This window comes from Macrotis lagotis, chromosome 1, assembly GCF_037893015.1.
Source record: "Macrotis lagotis isolate mMagLag1 chromosome 1, bilby.v1.9.chrom.fasta, whole genome shotgun sequence".
Classification (NCBI taxonomy): Eukaryota; Metazoa; Chordata; class Mammalia; order Peramelemorphia; family Peramelidae; genus Macrotis; species Macrotis lagotis.
The window spans coordinates 145,447,922-145,469,248 of NC_133658.1; the positions used below are offsets into that span (position 1 = coordinate 145,447,922).

General features: G+C 36.7%; 1 protein-coding gene across 1 annotated transcript in view; it reads left to right on the top strand.

The window, feature by feature from the left end:
* Window positions 1–19,106, top strand: part of CHRNB3 (cholinergic receptor nicotinic beta 3 subunit) — a 46,300-nt gene extending 27,194 nt beyond the window's left edge. The window contains exons 4-6 of the mRNA XM_074227777.1: window positions 13,387–13,496; window positions 14,666–15,554; window positions 18,972–19,106. Of these exons, the coding sequence (XP_074083878.1) occupies window positions 13,387–13,496; window positions 14,666–15,554; window positions 18,972–19,106 (1,134 nt within the window). The remainder of the gene's footprint in view (window positions 1–13,386; window positions 13,497–14,665; window positions 15,555–18,971) is intronic.
* Window positions 19,107–21,327: the final 2,221 nt, after the last annotated feature.

Here is a 21,327-nt window from a genome sequence, read left to right on the forward strand (position 1 = left end):
GTGACAGCTTGGAAAGAAATCTTCAGGAGAGAAATCTATGCTTCATATTGTGGTGCTAGGCACACCATGCTGTTTAACATCTTTACTAATGACTTGGATAAAATCATGGATGGGATGCTTGTCAAATTTTCAGATGGCATAAAGTTTAGAAGAGTAGCTAAAAAATAAATATTAAGATTACAAAAGATTAGGACTGATTAGGACAGTGAACAAAATCTATTAAAATTAAAGATAATGGGGATAATGTAAAGTTTTTGCAAGTACCTAATGAGGAATGCATAGTTAGATGTAAGTTCTAAAAAAAGGATCTTCAAGTTTTAGTTGATTAAAAGTTTGATGTAAATTAATCATGTGATAAGTAAGCCAAAAAATTTTACACAATCTTGGGCTATATTAAGAAAGGTAGGAGAGGTCATCATCCTGGTATCCTCTATCTTGGGCAGATCCCACCTGGAGCATTGTGTTCAGTTCTGGGTGGTACATTTTAGGATGGATATTGATAAACTAAGGAATGTCCAGAAGATAGCAACTATGATATCAAATGGTCTCCCCTGTCTTTTGAGAATACCTTGAAAGGACCATAGATTGTTAGCCTGAAAGAAAGATTTAGAGGGAGCATGAGTAACTTTAAGTTTTTTTAAGAATTGTCCCCCAGAAGAGAAATAAAAACTTTTCCTGGATCAATGGAGTCAGATTGGGAGAAATGGATGGGAACTACAAAGAGAAAAATTTTAGAATTGAATCAAGAGAAACTTCCCAAAAGTTAAAGAAAGCTTTTCCATGTGGAATGAATTTTTTTGGTTTGCAAGTGACCCAATGGCCAATAGAAGATATAGTAGGCATAAGTAATCAGTGGTATCTTTAATCAATCCCCTCTCATTGGAGGTCTTCAAGCAAAGTTTATTAGGTGTGTTATGGAAGGAATTCCTATATAGTTACAGGATGACCTACATGAATCCCCAAACTGTTTCCTACTTAGAGTTTCTTTGATTAGTAAAACATTCTTGCATACATCCCTGGCAAGAAGTGAAAAGACTTAATAGTATATTATTGGATATTATTTTACTTATAATCAAAGCTGTCTCACAAGGAGCTGGTAATGAGTGCCAATATGAATATTATTTAAATCAGGAGGTGTCAAATACAGAGATCTCAGCTACAAAATTCCCCAAAGCCCTATCCAGATTATAATGTAAGTAGGAAGCATTCGGCAAAATACATAAAACATAAATTACATTACATTTTAAAACCCAAGTCAATATGTAACCATCAAGGATTCTTATGTACAGATAAGTGACCCCCATTTCTACTTGAATTTAACACCGTTGATTTGAAAGACCAAATCCTGTCTTTCACAGATCTTACTCCAATCTTCCACTCTCATAGGTTAGGTCCCAGGATAGCATATTTGAAATTCAGTGGAAAAAGTAATTAAATGAAGGATGCTTATTATCTCAGTTGTACAACTTATGTACAATTCAAAGAACTAGTCTATCACATACACAAATCTGGAATAGATACTAGAAATGGAAAGTGAACTGGGTTCAGAATTAAATAGAAAAAAAAGCACAAGCTGGATTGCCTTTGGGAAGTTGCCCTAAAACAGGGACTTCTTTTTAGTATTGGCATTCATACAATGATGATATTGACTATAAATCATGAAATACCATATTCTCTCAAGAATTCTCTCTCAGGCCATTCAAAAGGCATTGAAAAAACATATGGTGGGTATAAGTAGGCCACAACATATGCAATCAGTCAATCCCAAGCAGTTATAAAGTACCAATTATGTTCCACAGATATTTGTCATGTACCATGGATAAAAAGGAGAAAAAAAAAATCTTTACCTTGATGCAGGGATAGGAAACCTTTTTTTCTGTCAGGCTCCATTTGAATATTTATAATATTATTCATGGGCTATATTTAGTCAAACATTTAATTAATTCATGCCTAAAAAGTTCCTGGATTTATTGAATTTCAGTTACCTTGGCAATACCAGACCAATATGTCTGGAAGTTCCCTGCCCCTGCCTTAATGGAACTTCCATCCTGCCAGAGGAAACAACCTATATAGATATATTATTAAATGTAAAATACATACAAAGTAAATACAATGATCACCAAGCTGGAGGAAGTACATATCTCCATTACTCTTCCAGAGTCAACAGGTACAAGTCTAATCCTTCCTACAACCATTTAAATATCTGGAGATAATGATTGTGCTCTACCTTCATTTTCCTACTCTGACTAACTAGAGCACTAATTAAATTATTTCACTTATACCCAGTCACTATTGATAATATTTTCATGGAGAAAGCTAATTCTAAATGTGTTTTCCCATGGTAGTAGTAGTAGTAGTAGTAGTAGTAGTAGTAGTAGTAGTAGAAAAAATTTCAGAAAATACTGGACGTGAGAGTCGCTATATAGACCTGAATAATGAAAGAGATAGGTGATGGTGCAGTGGGTAGAACAATGAGCCTGGATTTGAGAAGAGCTGAGTTCAAATCTAGGCAAAGATCCTCACTAGCTATGTATCCCTGGGCAAGTCACTTAACTTCTATTTGCTTCAGTTTCCTCATATGTAAAATGGGAATAATAATGATACCTACTGCCATGATTGTTGTGAGGATCAGATGAGATAATAATTCTAATGCTCAGCCTCTCCCTGTTTCCAGACCCAGTGAAGATATTTACTATATGACTTTGTCTGGGTCACTTGACTCTTCTATGTTTTAGTTTCCTGAGGAGTTAACAAACCAGAAAGTGAATCATTTGACATCTCTAGGCCTCCATTACCTTCTGGACAAAATGAAGGATTTACAATATATTATTTGTAAGGTCTCTTCCAAGTGTTAAAAATGAATAGAAATTTGTTAAGTAGAAATTTCCCCCAGGGACCCAAGATCTAGAATACAGACTCCAGTTAAGATTCTGTGATTCTGAAACTTTTGTTTTCAGTCATTTCAGTCACAGCCAACAGTTCATGACCCCATTTACAGTTTTCTTGGCAGAGATACCTTTCCTTCCTCCAGCCTATTTTGCAGATAAGAAACATGGTTAAGTGACTTACCTAAGATCACACAACTAGTAAGTATCTAGAGTCAGATCTGAACTCAGGAAGATGAGTCTTCTTGACTCAAAACCCAGTGTTCTATCCTCTGTATCACCTAATCAACTAATTCTGTAACATCACTATTAAAATTAAAAATTCTAGGAGGCAGCTAGGTGGCACAGTGACTAAGAACACTGATCCAGGAGTCAAGAGGACCTGAGTTCAAATCCGGTCTCAGACACTTATTAATTACTTAGCTGTGTGACCTTGGAGAAGTCACTTAACCCCATTGCCTTGCAAAAACAAATTAATTAATTAAAATAAAATAAAATGCTACACCAATATCCAGAATACAACTACCAGGAATGATTCTGTGACTATATCACTATTAAAAAAAATTTTTAAATCCAATAACAAAACTAATTTTCCTACTGAAAATTATGATTTCATTCCAGTCCACTCTCTCATGAAACAGAAATTTTACCTATTAGAAATGGAGGCAAGTTGCATGACTGGTTCTATAATCCCAAAGGATTGCTTTCCCCCCAGGCCCTCCCATATCTTATTCTCCTTCCCTACTATTCTCCTGCTATATATTTAGACATTCTTCCCTCATCTCACCAAAGACCTTCATCAAAACCTAGCAATTGTTTAAAGCATACTTCTATGGGGAGCTATTTTTATTTGTATTGATTTTACTTTGCATATACTTTTCCCTCTTTCCTTTGCACTCTACAAAGTAATCAAAACCCATAAACCATAAATATATTATTAATAGTGACTCACTGAGCCAGCATAGGAACTATGTAATGCCCTAGGCCCCCGACTTCTGCACCCTCCACTCCAAGGTTAAAAGGACCTTAATGCAGATGCATTAGAACCAAATGAGAAATCAAGCTCAGTTTTCTTTCATTGACTTAGATCTGGTCCCTTTGCTGGGAACTATAGAACATATCAAAGAGCTATAGACTAAATCAAAGAATCTTAGAGATCCTTTTGTAATGAAGTTTCATAGATTTAGAGCTGGAAATCATGCCAAAAACCATCTGATCCAAGTCTCCCTCATTTTACTAAGCAGTTCATTTTATTTTATCAGTGCTTGACACAATGACTGGCACATAGTAGGTGTTTAATAAAGGGTTCTTTTTAGATTTATAGATGAGGAAACTAAGACCCAAGGAAGTTTACTAAGTATGGACTGAGAACAAAACCCAGACCTGAAATTTTTGTTGTTTAGTCCTTTTTCAGTAATCTCTGACTCTTTGTGAAATAATTTTAAAAAAGAGATTTATTAAGTAGTCCATCAAATGAGATAGTTGAAAAGGGGGTGGCTTACTCTGTAAGTTATTCATTATATAGGATTTAAATAAAGGAACAAGGAGATAGTATCTAATTGGTCAGCCTGCAGGCAGCCCCCAGATAAAACATATGACTTACTTGAAATAAATAAAAGGGGGAAATTCCTAACCTTAATCTTCAGATTTGACTAGATTTCTGGTCAGCATAATCTTAGGTCTTGACCCAAGCATTAAACAAATCTTGTCTCTAAGAAGCTGGTCTGGTTGCTCAGCCAGGCAGAGCTAGATTCAAATAATAAAATTGTTTTCCCACATAATTCACCCAATGTCACACAGGTTTTATTTTAATTGTTTAGTCTTTTCAACTGTGTCAACTGTTCTTGACCCTCTTTGGAATTTTCTTGATCAGGATATTAGTTTGCCATTTCCTTCTCCACCTCATTTTACAGATGAGGAAACTGAGGCAAACAGGGTTAAGTGACTTGCCCTGTGTCACATAGCTAATTAGTATCCGAGGCTGGATTTGAACTCTGTTGGCCCAGTGCTCTAACAGTAATAAGTGACAGTAACACTCAAACCAGTTCAAGACTCAAATCAAGTTGTTACTATTTTTATTTTGAGTCTGATGCTCCATGCTCCTCCTCAAGAAACTACTTTATGAACAGTGTCTAGGAAAGCTATCTTACAAAGTTTTTATTTCAAGGAGTGAGGAGAAGCAAGAATAAAAAATTCATCTTCTGAGTTATCAAGCTTTACAGTTCAGTAGGTAATAGGAATTGTAGATAGTGACTGACTCCTCTGTCCTTGTGAAAGTTTTCACAGATTTATGAGCAGTGAGGAGCTAATGCAGACTGGAAAAACATCCGCCAAAGTAAATGGATGCACTCTGACTACTATGCCAGTAATTCCTCAGATACCTGCAACTTCCCAAACATTGATACAACAAACTGTGACCACAGTGATGATAATGATGAATAATAATAGCCTATTGTTGTATATTGCATCATTTCTACATGTAACATCTCATTAGTCTTATAGCAACTGAGTTGAGAGGGGCAGGTCATATTATTTTTATTTTTAATAATTATAATAATAATATATTATTATTAAAGAGGTGGGTCTGGGAGTCAGGAAAGCAGCCGTTGTTGATAAGATGACCAAGTGATTTGTGGTTTTAAAGATAATTTTTGTGTGTGTGTGTGTGTGTGTGTGTGTGTGTGTGTGTGTATACACATATACTCATTGCCATATATTCATATACTCATTAATACCTTGCCTTAGCAAGGAGGCAGTGCAATGATATAACTCTGGGTCTAGAGTCAAGAAAACTTGACTCAGGCATTTAATAGTTGTGTGACCCTGAGCAAGTCACTTAAATCCCTATTTGCCTCAATTTCCTCATATGTAAAATAAGGACAATCATACCACCCACACCCAGGGTTGTTTTGAAAATCAAATTAGATATCAATTGTTAAGTGCTTAGTTATTGTTTGATGTTATTGTTTTTCTTTCATTCTCAAAGACCACCATGAAATCAGGGAGGTGATGCTATGACATGCAGGTGAATTGGATTTGAGTGAGGGGGCGCAGTGCTAAGTCACCAGCTTCACTTTCTCCTCCAGAACCATCTGGGTCCCATGGTAGATATGGATCAGGATGACCGGGTCAAGGTTAAGTGACTTCTCCAAGATCACACAATTAATGTCAAGTGTCTGAGGTCGTATTTGAACTCAGGTCTTCCTAACTCCAGGGCTGGTGATCTATCCACCTCACCGCCTAGCTGCTTTAAAATAAGGTTAATTCAACAAACATTTATTAGTTTATTGTTGGAGGTGGTTCTAACACCAGTATTCTCTTAGTTCATATTTGAAAATGGGATGAAATGAGGTTATTGTGTGTATCACTGAGTAGTTAACAAAAAAGTTAGGTTTCTTTCTACAGGCATAAGAATATGTAAGAAAGATACAATGATATTTAGTTTCTCTGGGTACACTCACACACAGACACACAGACACACCATACATACATATATGTACATATATATATATATATATGTATATATATGGAAATGCATTTGAACATCAGGGTTGGCTTTGGTGAAGGACATAGTGATCTTCAGAATCCACTAAATCAGTCACCCTGACTGCACATGAGTGGAACTTTTTATGTGTTTGAGTGATTTGGAAGTTGTGTCAAGGGAGTTAGGAACCAATCAAATGCCAGGGTTAGCTTTGTTGCATTACAGAGAAAACCATTGCAAGGAAACAAGAAACCCCATTCCTAGCATAATCCGTGCCCTCATGGAGCTTAAAATCTGATAAGAAAATATATTAGATAGCTAATATACTGCTAGTATAGAATTATATAGTGTAATATGTGGGCAGCTAGCTAGCACAGGGGAGAGATCTCTGGGCTAGGAATCAGACTCATCTTTATGAGCTCATATATAGCCTTAGACTTTTACTCGTTGTGTGACCCTGGGCAAGTCATTTAACCCTGTTTGTCTCAGTTTCCTCATCGTGTTTGGAAATGGTGAGAGTCATGAACAGATAGGCTCCACAAACATGGAATGTTATTTCTAAGCTGCTTCTAGAAGGAGAAAAGGATAGGGAGGGAAGTCCTCCAGGGGTCCCAGGCCTACAGAGGATCAAGGATCAGGGGAACAAGAATATAGACAACAAGGAACATGAAGGAAAAGGCAAATGAATCTTTGTCAAGAAAATCCCAAATGGAGTCAGGAAGAGTTGAACACAACTGAAACAACTAAACACACACATAGTATAGTAAAATAAAATGTGATATAAAAATATATAATAGAGGAAATGTGCCACAATGGAAAGAATACTAGATCTGAAGTTAGTCAACTTCTAATATTTACTATGTGACCATGAGCAAAGTCCACAACTAATTTCTGAGACGTAATGTCCTCATCTGTAAAAATAGAGATAATAAGGGGCAGCTAGGTAGCGCAGTGGATAGAGCACTGGCCCTGGAGTCAGGAGTACCTGAGTTCAAATCCAGCCTCAGGCACTTAATAATTATCTAGCTGTGTGGCCTTGGGGAAGCCACTTAACCCCATTGCCTTGCCAAAAAAAAAAAAAAAATAGAGATAATAGTATCCAAAGTGCTTATCTCAAGGAACGTAAAGTGCTACATAAATGCCAACAGTTATTATTAAGGAGGAACAAAATAGAACCATATAGCACAGACATCTGCTTCTAAAATCATTGGCTCATCTTAATTCTAGAAATGGAACCTTTCAGAAGGCCATCTAATGCAACCCATTCCTTTTTCAGATGAGGAAATTTCAGCCCAGTGAGGCTATATAAATTGTTCACGGTAGTAACTGAGGGGAAAGTTAAACCCAAACCCTCTGACTTTTAGGACCAAATTGGAAAGATTAGAGGATATACTCAGTTCTTCCTCCTTTTATTTAATGTTTCAGATCAGAATCATTTTTGTTTTCATCTACTACCTTGACAGTCTCCTGACTCCTCCCTTTGTCTCTGTCTCTTATTATAACAAACAAGGGCCTTTTGTGATTCTTACACTGAAACTGATAGTTGAACTATGGCATCTGAGGATGGAATCATGGGAGAAAGAGCCAAAGGCTATCTGGCAGATATTTACCTTAAAATTAAGGAAAATAACATTAATTTTATTTTGAGAACTTCACGATGTACCTTCTTTCAGAGAACATAGATCATCTCTCAAAAGCCCCAGGAAATTGTTGGCTATGTTCTTGTTCCCCTGACCCTTGGAACTCTTGGAGGGCTTCCCTCCCTAACAAGGCTTGGGGGTACCCAGGTAGTTCTGGGGCAGTTAGGTGGTGTAGTGAATAGAATATGGGCCCTGGAGTCAGGAGGACCTGAGTTCAAATCTAGCCTCAGACAATAATTACTTAGCTGTGTGACCTTGGGTAAGTCACTTAACTCCATTGCCTTGCCCAAAAAAAAACTGCATAACAAGGCTTGGGAGAAGTCATTGTAGAAGGGAGAAGGGAGACAGTTCTGGCAACAGGAGCTTGTTTTGAATACCAGGTCTATCACTTACTACCTGTATACTTTCTAGTCTCTAGGCCCATCTTCGATCCTCAGTTTTCTCATTTGAAAAATAAGAGGGTTGGACCAGCTGATCTCTAAAGTCTCATCTATCTCTAAAGTGCTGATCTTGTGACTCTGAATTATATATTTGATTCTTACCTGCATTTGATTTAGCTTTTAAACTGAATAATTTTAAAGGCTGGTTTATTTACAGTGAGAAAAATCCAATTTAGGAGGGTTTAAATGGAATTTTGTTTCAGATCATCATAACCTAACCAGGCAAAGGTTATTTTATGTAAATTTGCAAAGAAGGAACATGAAGGAGGAGAAGCTATAATGCATATTTGGAATTAAGGGTTCTTTTTTTTCCCATGGATTAACTTTAACATTTGGTTCTACTGTCTGTACATTTCTTCCCCCATTCCATTTCCTATCATAGCTGATGTTAAACAATTCTGAGTTCATGTTTGGAAAGGGCTTTGAGAGTCTTGACCAGACAGGCTCCACAAACACAGGATGTTATTTCTAAGCTGCTTCTGGAAGGAGAAAAGGATAGGGAGGGAAGCCCTCCAAGAGTTCCAAGGGTCAGGGGAACAAGAACATAGCCAACAATTTCCTGGGGCTTTTGAGAGAACAGGACTCTGGGGGATTGTGCCTTTGATGCCTCTTCATCATCACTGTGGACAGGTGGTAGGAGGAACAGCGATGCTGCTGCATTACCAAGTGGGTTACCATCATAGTATCATAGTTTTAGAAATGGAAGGGAAGAGACCATCCAGGCCAACCCCTAACCTTACAGAAGAGGAACTGAAGCAAATAGAGACTAAGTGATATGCCTGAATCAGGATTTGAACTCAACTACACCATGCTGGCCCCAATCCATCTTAACATTTTTTTCTTCAAGGGTTTAAATGAGTAGAGACCTGCCTTTATTTTGTCTCTTCTTATAAATTTAAGTTCCCTCCAAAGTAAAATGTTTTGGCATTTTGAAGTGGGGCTGGGGGTGGTAAATGATTCAGAAAAGGAATCTTTTTGAATTTCTTTCATAAATTGTACTAGATAACCTTAAACATTTAAGAGATTCTGTTTCTGAATTCAAGATAACAGACTATAAAACTCCTTTCCTCATAAATAGCAGCACAAACTTCTCCAGTATAATTTTTCTGAAATTCAGATATATGGATTCTACCCAGACCAATCTCTAAGATTTTTCAGCAAAATATGAATCAGTGGAATTCTACATGTGTTCCATGGTGTTTACTTAAGTGTCACAGGATTCACATCAGTAAAGCCAAGGAGCTTAGCAGTTGTACCTATGCAATTAAAAAAAAAAAACTGAATCAATAAGGAGTCAGTCCAGAATTTTCAGCCATCCTAATTACTGAATTAAATCATCTGCAAGGCTGATCTGATCAATTGAACAGAAACTGGTCATTAACATGATTTAAAACAAAACAAACAAAATGATCATGTTGCTGGCCATAAGTAAACATAATTTTCTATTCCTTCTTTGGCTAGTCTCATCTACCACATTGTAACCATATATAGACCCCAATAGAAAAATCCCATAAGATGCCTAGAGCTTTGTTAATTTTTATAATGATGATAATTCTATACTGACTTCCTTAATCTTCCCATAGGCTTTTGGCTTTCAAAAACTAATTGTTAAATTTTCAATGTGATAGGTGATTAAAGAGCTGATGAGTAAAGGTTATATTGAAATTTTTTCCTGAGTTTCATTACTCTGTTATCTCCCTGATGACTCAACTACAGAAACAAAACAAACAAAAATGCAAAAATTTTACCTAGAATAAAATTTATTGATCAATATTCCTGATTATGAATAAGGTTTAGATACTTAGTGCCAAAAGGGTCCGGAGTGACTTAAAGACTAAGTGAAAATTTCAAAAGACCCTAATAACTACCCACATATGATCCCCAAACAGAAGTTACTTCATTTTAGATTTTTTTGTTGTTGTTGTTCAGTTATTTTTTCAGTCATTTACACCTCTTCGAAACCCTATTTGGGCAAAGATATTGGAATGGTTTGTCATTTTCTTCTCAACACATTTTACAGATGAGAAAACTAAGGCTAACAGCATTAAGTGACTTGTTTTGGATCAAACATCTAGTAAGTGCCTGAGGTCACATGTGAATTCAGAAAAATGAGTCTTTCTGACTCTATCCACTGTGCCACCTAGCTGCCCACTTTAAATTACTATTTGAGAAATATTTAAGATTTTTTTCCCCATAGGAACTAGCCCAGATGTAGAACAAACAGATTGGATTTTTAGAGAGAATTTTCATGTGTATAGTCATAAGAAAGAATGGGCTGGTCACATGGAGAAAGCGAAGAATAATTTATGGACAGTCTTTGAGCTACATTGACAAGGAAGAGTCAAATGTCAAGCAAGGAAGGCCCCCAAAACATCAAGGGAAATACTCGTAGTAAGTTTATGGAAGAGTGTGGAAAAGTGTTATGGGACAGATAGGTTTGGATAGCATGTATTCTGCATCCCTAGAGAGAACCTCTATATCAGTGAGATATTTGTTCTAGAGTATTAACACTCCTACAGAAAAAGGAGAAAATCCTTTCAGTAAAAGATCACAAAGAAGTAAACCACATATCCTGCCACCTCAAAAAAGCACAGAAAAATGCTATCTTTGCTGGTGCAAAGATATGGGGAAGTACATAGTCATATAAATTTTATGCCTGCAATTATAAGCTCCTTAGGGGCCTGCATCTATTTAACTTTCTTTTTCTAAGAGCACAGTACCATGCAAATTTCAGGGAATAGTATACATTAATCATGATGATAACTTGGCTGTATTGCCCTACTCAATTAGTTTTTCAGGTTTCATGAATATTTCACTATTTTAGTATGCAGTTGTATCATCTATTTGTTTACTCTTGACCTAATTATAAAGGCACATGTCACAGTGATCCTGAAAGAATCAAGTGGAGCAGCTCTCTTTAATTCAGGGTAATGTCATTCTAAGAGAATATGTAATTGCTCACTGTCCAGACAAGAGGCAGAAATGCAGAGGAATTTAATTATCAGTTCAAATTCCATGATATTTTATATCTAAAGCATTGTTAAAATCCAAATACACTATAATTGTGATATCCATCCATCATCTACTCATGCTTTGCAATCCAGTCAAGTAAACCATTGGGACTGGGTTTTTGTCATATTTTTCTTATAGTCTCTGAATTCACTGGTGAGATCACAATTAATGTACCTATTTTATCATAATGAAACATATTTAAGCATATGGAAGATAATCAGATCTCAGGTTTTACCTTGAAATCAAAATGGGAGCTTAGAAGAAGGCAATTGGATGCCAGAAAAGGGGAAGAATCTTAGCATACGCTTACTTGTCTATCACAGGTTATAGTTCTACATAAAATATGAATGTTTGATGACTAACAAACACTTTTTGGATTTGTTTTATATGTCATGGATAAATGTTTTCCATTGGACTAACTAGAATTAATTCTATCCCTATACCTATCACTATAATTATTTCTTTTTTTATTAAAGATTTTATTTATTTTGAGTTTTACAATTTTTCCCCTAATCTTGCTTCCCTCCCCCCACCCCCCACCCCCACAGAAGGCAGTTTGTCAGTCTTTACATTGTTTCCATGGTAAACATTGATCCAAATTGAGTGTGATGAGAGAGAAAATATGAAGAAACATAAAATATAAGAGATAGCAAGATCAGACAATAAGATATCAGGGTTTTTTTTTCCTAAATTTAAGGTAATAGTCCTTGGTCTTTGTTCAAATTCCGCAGTTCTTTCTCTGGATACAGATGATATTCTCCATTGCAGATAGCCCCAAATTGTCCCTGATTGTTGCACTGATGGAATGAGAGAGTCCATGTTGCTATTTGGGTATACAGTGTTTTTCTGGTTCTGCTCATCTCACTCAGCATCAGTACATGCAAATCCCTCCAGGCTTCCCTGAAGTCCCATCCCTCCAGGTTTCTAATAGAACAATAGTGTTCCATACATATACCACAGTTTGCTAAGCCATTCCCCAATTGAAGGACATTTACTTGATTTCCAATTCTTTGCTACCATAAACAGGGCTGCTATGAATATTTTTTATAATTATTTCTTAATGAGAAAAAATGCAGTTAAGTGACCCAGTAGATAGAGTCCCAGGTTTGGGGTCAAGAAAATTCATCTTCCTGAATTCAAATGCAACTTCAGACCTTACTAGCTGTGTGACCCGGACCAAATCACTTAACCTTATCTGCCTCAGTTCCTCCTCTGTAAAAATAAACTGGAGAAGAAAATGACAAACCATGCCAATATCTCTGCCAAGAAAATGCCAAATAGGGTTACACAGAATTGAACACAACTGAAAAGGACTGAACAATGAAAAAAATCAGCTGCAGAAAACGGACCTTATAAAAAAACTGCTTGAAGTTTTAACTAATTTTTAAATTTAGTTTAATTTTAATTTGATTTTGATTTAGACCTATACTTTCATCAGTTTTGGAAACCAGATGTAGAAAATCCTTTCCCTAATACAGAAGCACTACAAATATTAAAAAGGCAAAAATTGTACAAGACCTCAAGGGGTTTACATTCTCAGGAATTTATTTATAACTTATGTTCTTAGAAAAGTTGCATAGAACACTGAGAGGCTCATAGTTCTTGACATATATAATTAGTGCTTACAATATAATGTGATATATACAATTTATCTACAATCACAGTATGTAGCAGAGACAAGACTTGAATCCCATGCTGGTACCCTATTTCCTTTGCCATCCTAATTAGTTAAATATGACAATTTTGAAAAGATTGGAGGTTCAGGACAAGGATACGGGCTTCTCAGTTTCCCTGGATTTCAGACATGATTTTCATCATGAAATTGCCTTTCTTTCCATGCCATGAGAGTCCCCAGTAGAGTCTCTGAGGAGGGATAGATAAGTAATCAGGGAAAAATTCTAACTATTTTTTCATTGACTCTACAGGAATGGATAGACCACAAATTACGTTGGAACCCTGATGAATATGGTGGAATCAGTTTCATTAAAGTTCCATCTGAATCTCTTTGGCTTCCTGATATAGTTCTTTTTGAAAAGTAAGTGTCTTAGATGGAAATGGGCTAAGGAACTGAACCCCAATACTTAAGGGGAAAATTTGCTTTTCTAATAACATAAAAGGTAAAACATACAACCATATTTTTTCAAGATAAAGATAAGCCCATTATCCATTTCAAAGCTTTTATAAGATTTAATAGTTTAAAACTGCACTAAGACTTTCCTGGGACATGGTACATAATTATACAGAATAAATAGAGATAAATACAAAGTAATTAAATATGAAATAGTTTGAGAGGGAGGTCACTAGCGGTTGAAGTGATCAAGACTTCCTGTGGGAGATGGTGCTTAAGCTATATTGTGATGAATGAAAAATCCTGAGAGATAGAATTTCTGAGTAATTAATAACCAATTTATTAATTAGGCTAGCCAGCAATCAATAAATTGATGGTCAGTGGTTTCTCTCAGTAACCAAAGACAAAAGACATGGAGAGCCTGAAAGTTTTAAATAATCCTTAAAAGAGAATTCCCTTGACAACTGAAAATCAATGCTGATTGTTGGGCACTTAATGAAGAAGTGGACTAGAAGTCTTCAGCTCCTCCTGTAGAGAACATGATTTGATGATGAGACTTGGCAGCCTCCAAAAATCTGGACAAGGGAATCCATTTTCATTCAGACCACTCTGAATGGTTTTCTCTTTCATGAGCTGGTTCATCTAATAAAATAAAATTAAATTATCTTAAAAAAGAAAAGAGGGGGGTGGCTAGGTGGTGTAGTGGATAAAGCACCGGCCTTGGAGTCAGGAGTACCTGGGTTCAAATCCGGCCTCAGACACTTAATAATTACCTAGCTGTGTGGCCTTGGGCAAGCCACTTAACCCCATCTACCTTGCAAAAACCTAAAAAACAAAAAAAACAAAACAAAACAAAAAAGAAAAGAGGGCTTCTGAGGAGATAGGAGGATGGAGACATGGAGGAGGCCCTAGAGATTGTGTGATCCTTTGACCTGCTCTAACCCTTTATTTTATAAGAGGTAGAGATGAAACACAGAGAAGTAAAGTGACTTGCATAAGGTCATACAGTAAGTAACAAAGCTAGGTTCTCATAGTGTAAAAAGAGTAATTGCACAATTCTGATGATGTTGAGAGAAACAACCAATCATTCCACACATGACAAATCTTCAAAGTGAAAGCAGCTGTCTCTCTTTCAGTGCTGATGGACACTTCGAAGGTTCTCTAATGACCAAGGTCATAGTAAGACACAACGGGACCATTGTTTGGACTCCTCCATCCAGTTACAAAAGCTCATGCACAATGGATGTGACATTTTTCCCATTTGACCGACAGAACTGTTCAATGAAGTTCGGTTCCTGGACTTATGATGGCACCATGGTTGACCTTATTTTAATCAATGAGAATGTTGATAGGAATGATTTCTTTGATAATGGAGAATGGGAAATACTCTACGCCAAAGGCATGAAAGGAAATCGAAGGGAGGGTTTGTATTCTTACCCATACATTACATATTCTTTCGTTCTGAGACGTCTACCTCTTTTTTATACCCTTTTCCTCATCATCCCCTGTCTTGGATTGTCTTTCTTGACAGTCCTTGTCTTTTATTTGCCTTCTGATGAAGGAGAAAAACTCTCACTTTCCACATCAGTTCTAGTTTCCCTGACTGTTTTTCTCCTAGTGATTGAAGAAATCATTCCATCATCTTCCAAGGTCATCCCACTGATTGGAGAATATCTGCTGTTCATCATGATTTTTGTTACCCTATCCATAATTGTCACAGTCTTTGTTATCAACGTTCACCATCGCTCTTCCTCCACTTACCATCCAATGGCCCCTTGGGTGAAAAAATTATTTCTCCAAAAGCTCCCAAAACTTCTCTGCATGAAAGGTCCCATTGATCGCTACTCCTTCCCAGATATGGTGGAAAGTCAGCCAGAGACAAAAGAAAAAATGCCAGCAAAGCAGAAGCAGAAGCAGAAGCAAATGACAGATGGAGAAAAAATACTGGTTACCTTTTTGGAAAAGGCTGCTGAGTCCATTAGGTATATCTCTAAGCATGTGAAAAAAGAGCATTTCATCAATGAGGTAAGTGGAATTGGAAAACAGATAAAAGTCAGAGACAGCCAGGATTATGATATTAATAACAAATAACAATGATAATTAGAATAATAATAGATAATATTTATATAGTTTACTATCATTATGTACCAGTCACTGTGCTAAGGTACTTTATAATTATCTTCTCATTTATGACTCAAAAAAACCCTAGAAGAGCAACTCAGTTGAAGAAACTGAGGTAGACAGAGGTGAAGTGATTTGCCCAGGATCACACAGCTAGTAAGTCTAAAGCCAGATTCAAATTCAGATCTCCTTGACTATAGGTCTGGCAATCAATCTATCTACTATGCCACCTAAGCTCATCTAGCCCATCTCTTTCTCTCTCTCCTTTTTTTTTTTTTTTTTAATGATGAGAAACAGCAAGGCAAGGTGGATAGAGACCAGGTCTTGCAGTCAGGGAGATGTGGGATACTGACCCAAATCCTATAAACACTTTCTATCTGTGACCCTGGGCAATCACTTATTTTCTCTATGTCTCAGTTTGCTCATTTGTAAAATGAAGTTATTGACCTTAATAGTCTGTAAGGTTCTTTCTAGCTCTACAGCGAAGATCCTATGAAGACTCTAGGATTCAGAAACAGATTCAATAACTTGCCCCATGTTATATAAGCTAGATGGCACAGTGGATAGAGTGCCAAGCCTGAAGTCAGGAGGTTCTTATATCAAATCTAGTCTCAGACACTCACTAGCTGTGTGGCCCTGGGCAAGTCATTGTCTTATTTGCTTTGGTTTCCTCCTCTATAAAATGAGCTGCAGAAATCACTCCAAAACCTTTGGCAAGAAAACCCCAAATGGAGTCACAGAGAGTTCAACATGACTGAAAAACAACTGAATAACAATGACACACAAGTACTGTAGGAAATGTTGGAATTGAAATTTAAAGACAGGTCACCTGACTGTATCTACTCCAGTATTATATTACTCTCTCATCTAATCAAAACAAAACTTTATAAAATGAATAATACTGATTTTATTTGATCAGTACCTGTGATTTTATCAGTGTATGAAACTCTCATTATAGAAACTCCTTCCACAAAGCATTTAATCTGTAACTTGGGGCATCTGGATGACACAGAGGATAGAGCATTGGCTTTGGAGTCAGGAGGAAGGGAGTTCAAATCCAGCCTCAGACAATTGATACTCACTATGTGACCTTGAGCAAGATACTTAACCCTGATTGCCTGGTGCCCAAGGTCATCTCCAGTTGTCCTGATTCATATCTGGCCACTGGACCTAGATGGTTCTGGAGAAATTGAAGCTGGTGACTTAGCACAGCACCCCCTCACTCAAATCCAATTCATGTGCTTATCATGGCATCATCTCCCTGATGTCATGGTCTTCTTCAAGAATGAAGGACAAACATCATCATCTTCTGTAACTCATAGTCTTAGAAAGAGTTGCCTGGGAGCAAAATACATTAAGTGACTTGTCCACATAACTGCTGGAAGCAGAACTTGAGCATAGATCTTCCTGGCTCCAAAGCTAGTCCTTGAGTCATTATGTCATTTGTTGTTGTTCAATTATGTTAAACTTTTTGGGACTTCATTTGGAATTTTCTTGGCAAAGAGACTGAAATGATTTGCCCCTGTCCTTCTCTAGCTAATTTTAAAGATGAGGAAACTGTTAAGTGACTTGTCTAGGGTCACACAACTAATAGGTGTCTGAGGTTTGAACTCAGGAAGATGAATCTTCCTGTTTCCAGGCCTGGCATTCTATCACTAGAATTACTTCACAGGGTTGTTCTGAGGCCCAAATGAGGTAATTAATATTTGTAAAGCACTTGTAAACCTTAAAAGGCCCATAGCAATGTCAGCTTAATTATTATTTCAGTTTTCTACCTTCCTGAAATGGTGTTTTGTAAGTAAACCCTGAAAAAAATTATAGGATTGAGGCAAGAATTTTCAGACTAATGTTCACAAACATAATATAAGGGAAATTAGAAAGGTCAAGGAAGGGGCAGCTAGGTGGCATAGTGGATAAAGCACCGGCCCTGAAGTCAGGAGTACCTGGGTTCAAATTCTGTCTCAGACACTTAATAATTACCTAGCTGTGTGGCCTTAGGAAAGCCACTTAACCCCGTTTGCCTTGCAAAAAACCTAAAAAAAAAAAGGTCAAGGTTAAGTACTATTTATTTTAATCAATCTCTATTCTATTTTTAATTAATCTAATTTTACATGTTAAGTTGGTTATCCAAAGCCCTGGGGGTTTCTCATTTTTCACAAGATGATGGGTTATTTCAATAGGATTTGAAAATAAAAGCTCAAGGGGTGGCTAGGTGGCACAGTGGATAGAGCACTGGCCTTGGAGTCAGGAGTACCTGGGTTCAAATCTAACCTCAGACACTTAATTACCTAGCTGTGTAGCCTTGGGCAAACTACAACCCCATTGCCTTGAAAAATCTAAAAAATAAAAGCTCAAAAAGAGTCCAGGTTTAAAATTTTTTCATTGCATTGATATTAATTGTTAACATATTTAGAAGAATTCTTTGCTAAGGAAAAAAGTTCCAGCCCAAACTGACTGAGTTCCATAAGTCATAGATGTTTTATGCTGAGAATATTCAAATTCAAATCCAATACCATAAACTCTGAGTATTTGGTATTGGATTAAGCTAGTACAGTATGATGCTGTTCAGTTATTCAGTCATGTCCAACCACAAGGTTTTCCTGGCAGAGATACTGGAGTGATTTGCCATTTCCTTTTCCAATATGTCCACATTTCACAGATGAGAAATCAAGACAAATAGGAATTAGGTGACTTGCCCAGAGTTATCCAGCTAATAAGTGTCTGTGGTCAAATTTGAACTCAAGTCTTCCTGACTCCTGGTCCAGTGTTCTCCACTGCACCATTTAGTGCCTCTCAATATGGTATAATGAATATGAGAATATAAATTCACAAACCGTCATGGGAAATCCCTCTACCAACACAACCAACACAAATCCCTCTACCAACACAACTATCTATAACTGACACACAATTGATCTGTAACCTAAAGTTTTAGAGAGTTACCTGAAACTCAAGCAATTTCTTCCTCATTCATTTTCTTCAAGTCTCAGATAAAATCCTAATCTTCTCCAAGAACTCTTTCCCAATCTCCCTTCATGCTAAGGCCCTCCTTCTATTATTTCCAAATATCTGGCATATAACTTCTTAGTAGTCCTTGAGCTCCTTGGAATCAGGGAGTGTCTTTGCCTTTCTTTGTATTTCCAACATTCATCCAATTGATTGATTCCAAATCCAACATGCTCTCCACTATGTCATTTTACTGCTCATTGAAAACAGAAGCATTATGAATCCCAAACTTATAATCATGTATCCTTCAATTGAAGTCAGTTAAGTTACTCAGTATCTTAATTCTATTAAAATGTCATTTTTCCTCTTTTGCAGGTTGTCCAGGACTGGAAGTTTGTGGCTCAAGTACTTGACCGTATCTTTCTTTGGTTATTTCTACTAGTATCAATAACAGGTTCTGTCCTGATATTTACTCCTGCTTTGCAGATGTGGCTAAATAGTTATCATTAGAAATAAATTTCTGTGATGGTTTCAATAATGCCATAAGGATGAAGCTATCTCTTAGAATCAATATTTAATCAGTTTATATTCAGGAGCAGAATGAGAATGCCTATGAAAATGACCCTGATCCAAAAAATGGTCCTAGCTCAAAATAAATTTCTGTCCAGGAGAGAAGCTTCTTGAATATGGGTTTACCAACAAATGATTTTATATTCTCAATTCCTCAATGGAGTGAAGTATGCACAAAAAAGGGGAAGCTTTCTCAAGTTCCCAGTTAAAGCTAAAACCAACACTGAGTAGCCAGAGCTTTGGACAAGAGGAGTAAGTTCATCAAACAATAGCATTTTTAGTTTTTTAGTAACATAGAAACAACTGAACTGAACACCTAGCTAGGAGGAAAAAATAATTAAAATTAAAATTAAAAAAATAATTTAAAATAATTTAAATAATTTAAAAATAATTAAAAATAAAAGACCAAAACTACCAGGTAATGGCACATAATGACTCCCACATGATGGCTACAGCCCATGTGAAATTTTCAGTTCAGTCCTACTTTGTTTGTTCACTCCTCCATAGCAGCTTCTTCTTCTTCTTCTTCTTCTTCTTCTTCTTTTTTTTTTTTTTTAGATTTTTCAAGGCAATGGGGTTAAAGTGGCTTGCCCGAGGCCTCACAGCTAGGTAATTATTAAGTGTCTGAGTTCGGATTTGAACCCAGGTACTCCTGACTCCAAGGCCGGTGCTCTATCCACTGCGCCACCTAGCCACCTAGCCACCCCCCCATAGCAGCTTCTTTAGCAGTCTTGTCACTTCCTACCAAATGAATCAGACATTTTCAGAGTATATTTTATCTTGATTGCCCCAGACACAAAAACTGTTGATCATCTCTCTGCTTCAATTTATATATTTCCCCTTATCCAGTGACAGTTTGGCAAAGAAACAGATAAGGAATTCAAGTATCCAAAGAATAGGCACCTGATGAAGTGCCAAAGAAGATGGGGAGACCTCAAGGTCTAAGGACAAGCTCACCTATGTCCATCAATATTTCCTGGAAGTTTTGAGTAGGAAGCAGTAACAGAATTGGATTTGGGCTATGCTTCTCACTTCTCCAGCAATTGAAGGGGAAAGAAATGCTCATCTCTTGCAGGCAAAAAAAAAAAAAAAGATGAATTCTGACTATCACAATAAGATTTTTTTAAACTATTCTGATGGAGAGGCAACTTGGAGCAGTAGATAGAAAACTGGGCAATCCTGTCTCTGACACATACTAGTTATAGAACCCTAGATAAGTCACCTATCCTCTTCTTTTCCCCTCCAACTCTCTAAGACTATACATTGCAGAGAAAGTAATAGATTATTTGCTTTGTGATAGAGAGATCTCCATTTTGATAATAAATCATAGGTCAGATTAAAAAGAATTTCAATATTTCTATTTATATATACATATATGTGTACATATATACATAAAAATTATATATACATACATTCATGATATATATTCATGTAGATCAACTTAGAGTTTCAAAGCTCTTTCCTTACACCAACATAGTTTACCAATGAGGAATTCAATAAACTTTTGTTATGAGCCTACTATGTGCCCCAGTCATTGTGTTAAGTTCTGGAGCAGCAAATAAGTAAAAGAAGTCAATCTCTGCTCTCAAGAAATTGACAATCTAATTGAGGAAGACAACAAACCATAGGAAGCTAGAAAGGAAGGTCAGACATCAGGGAGTATCAGTGAGGATTGTACTGTTCAGTGGAGTTGAAAACAGATAGAGATGTAGGTGGAAAGGGGAATGGGCTGGAAGTCCCATTTCTCTCCTCTCTAAAGGAAAACTTTGAGAGGAATTTAGTGCTCCATCCTCCAGCCCTCCAGTTAGGAAAATGCAATCAAAGAAATTAAGAGACTTTTCTAGAAGTATATAAAATTCTAAGTGTTGGAACTAGAACTTGACCCCAGATCTTCCCACTCTAAATACAAACATAATCCTCTAGTATATGTTGTTTCTCTCTCTCTCTCTCTCTCTCTCTCTCTCTCTCTCTCTCTGTGTGTGTGTGTGTTTGTGTGTGTGTGTGTGTATACTGGGGAGAAGATACTTTTTTAAGTTCACAGCCCACAAATTTTATCCATTTCCTCTACAACAGAGAAGTAGAAAATAACAGAAATGAAATTTGAATCCAGGTCTCCAAATTCAGTGTTCTTGCCATTGTACCATGAAAAGCTCTCAAAAAG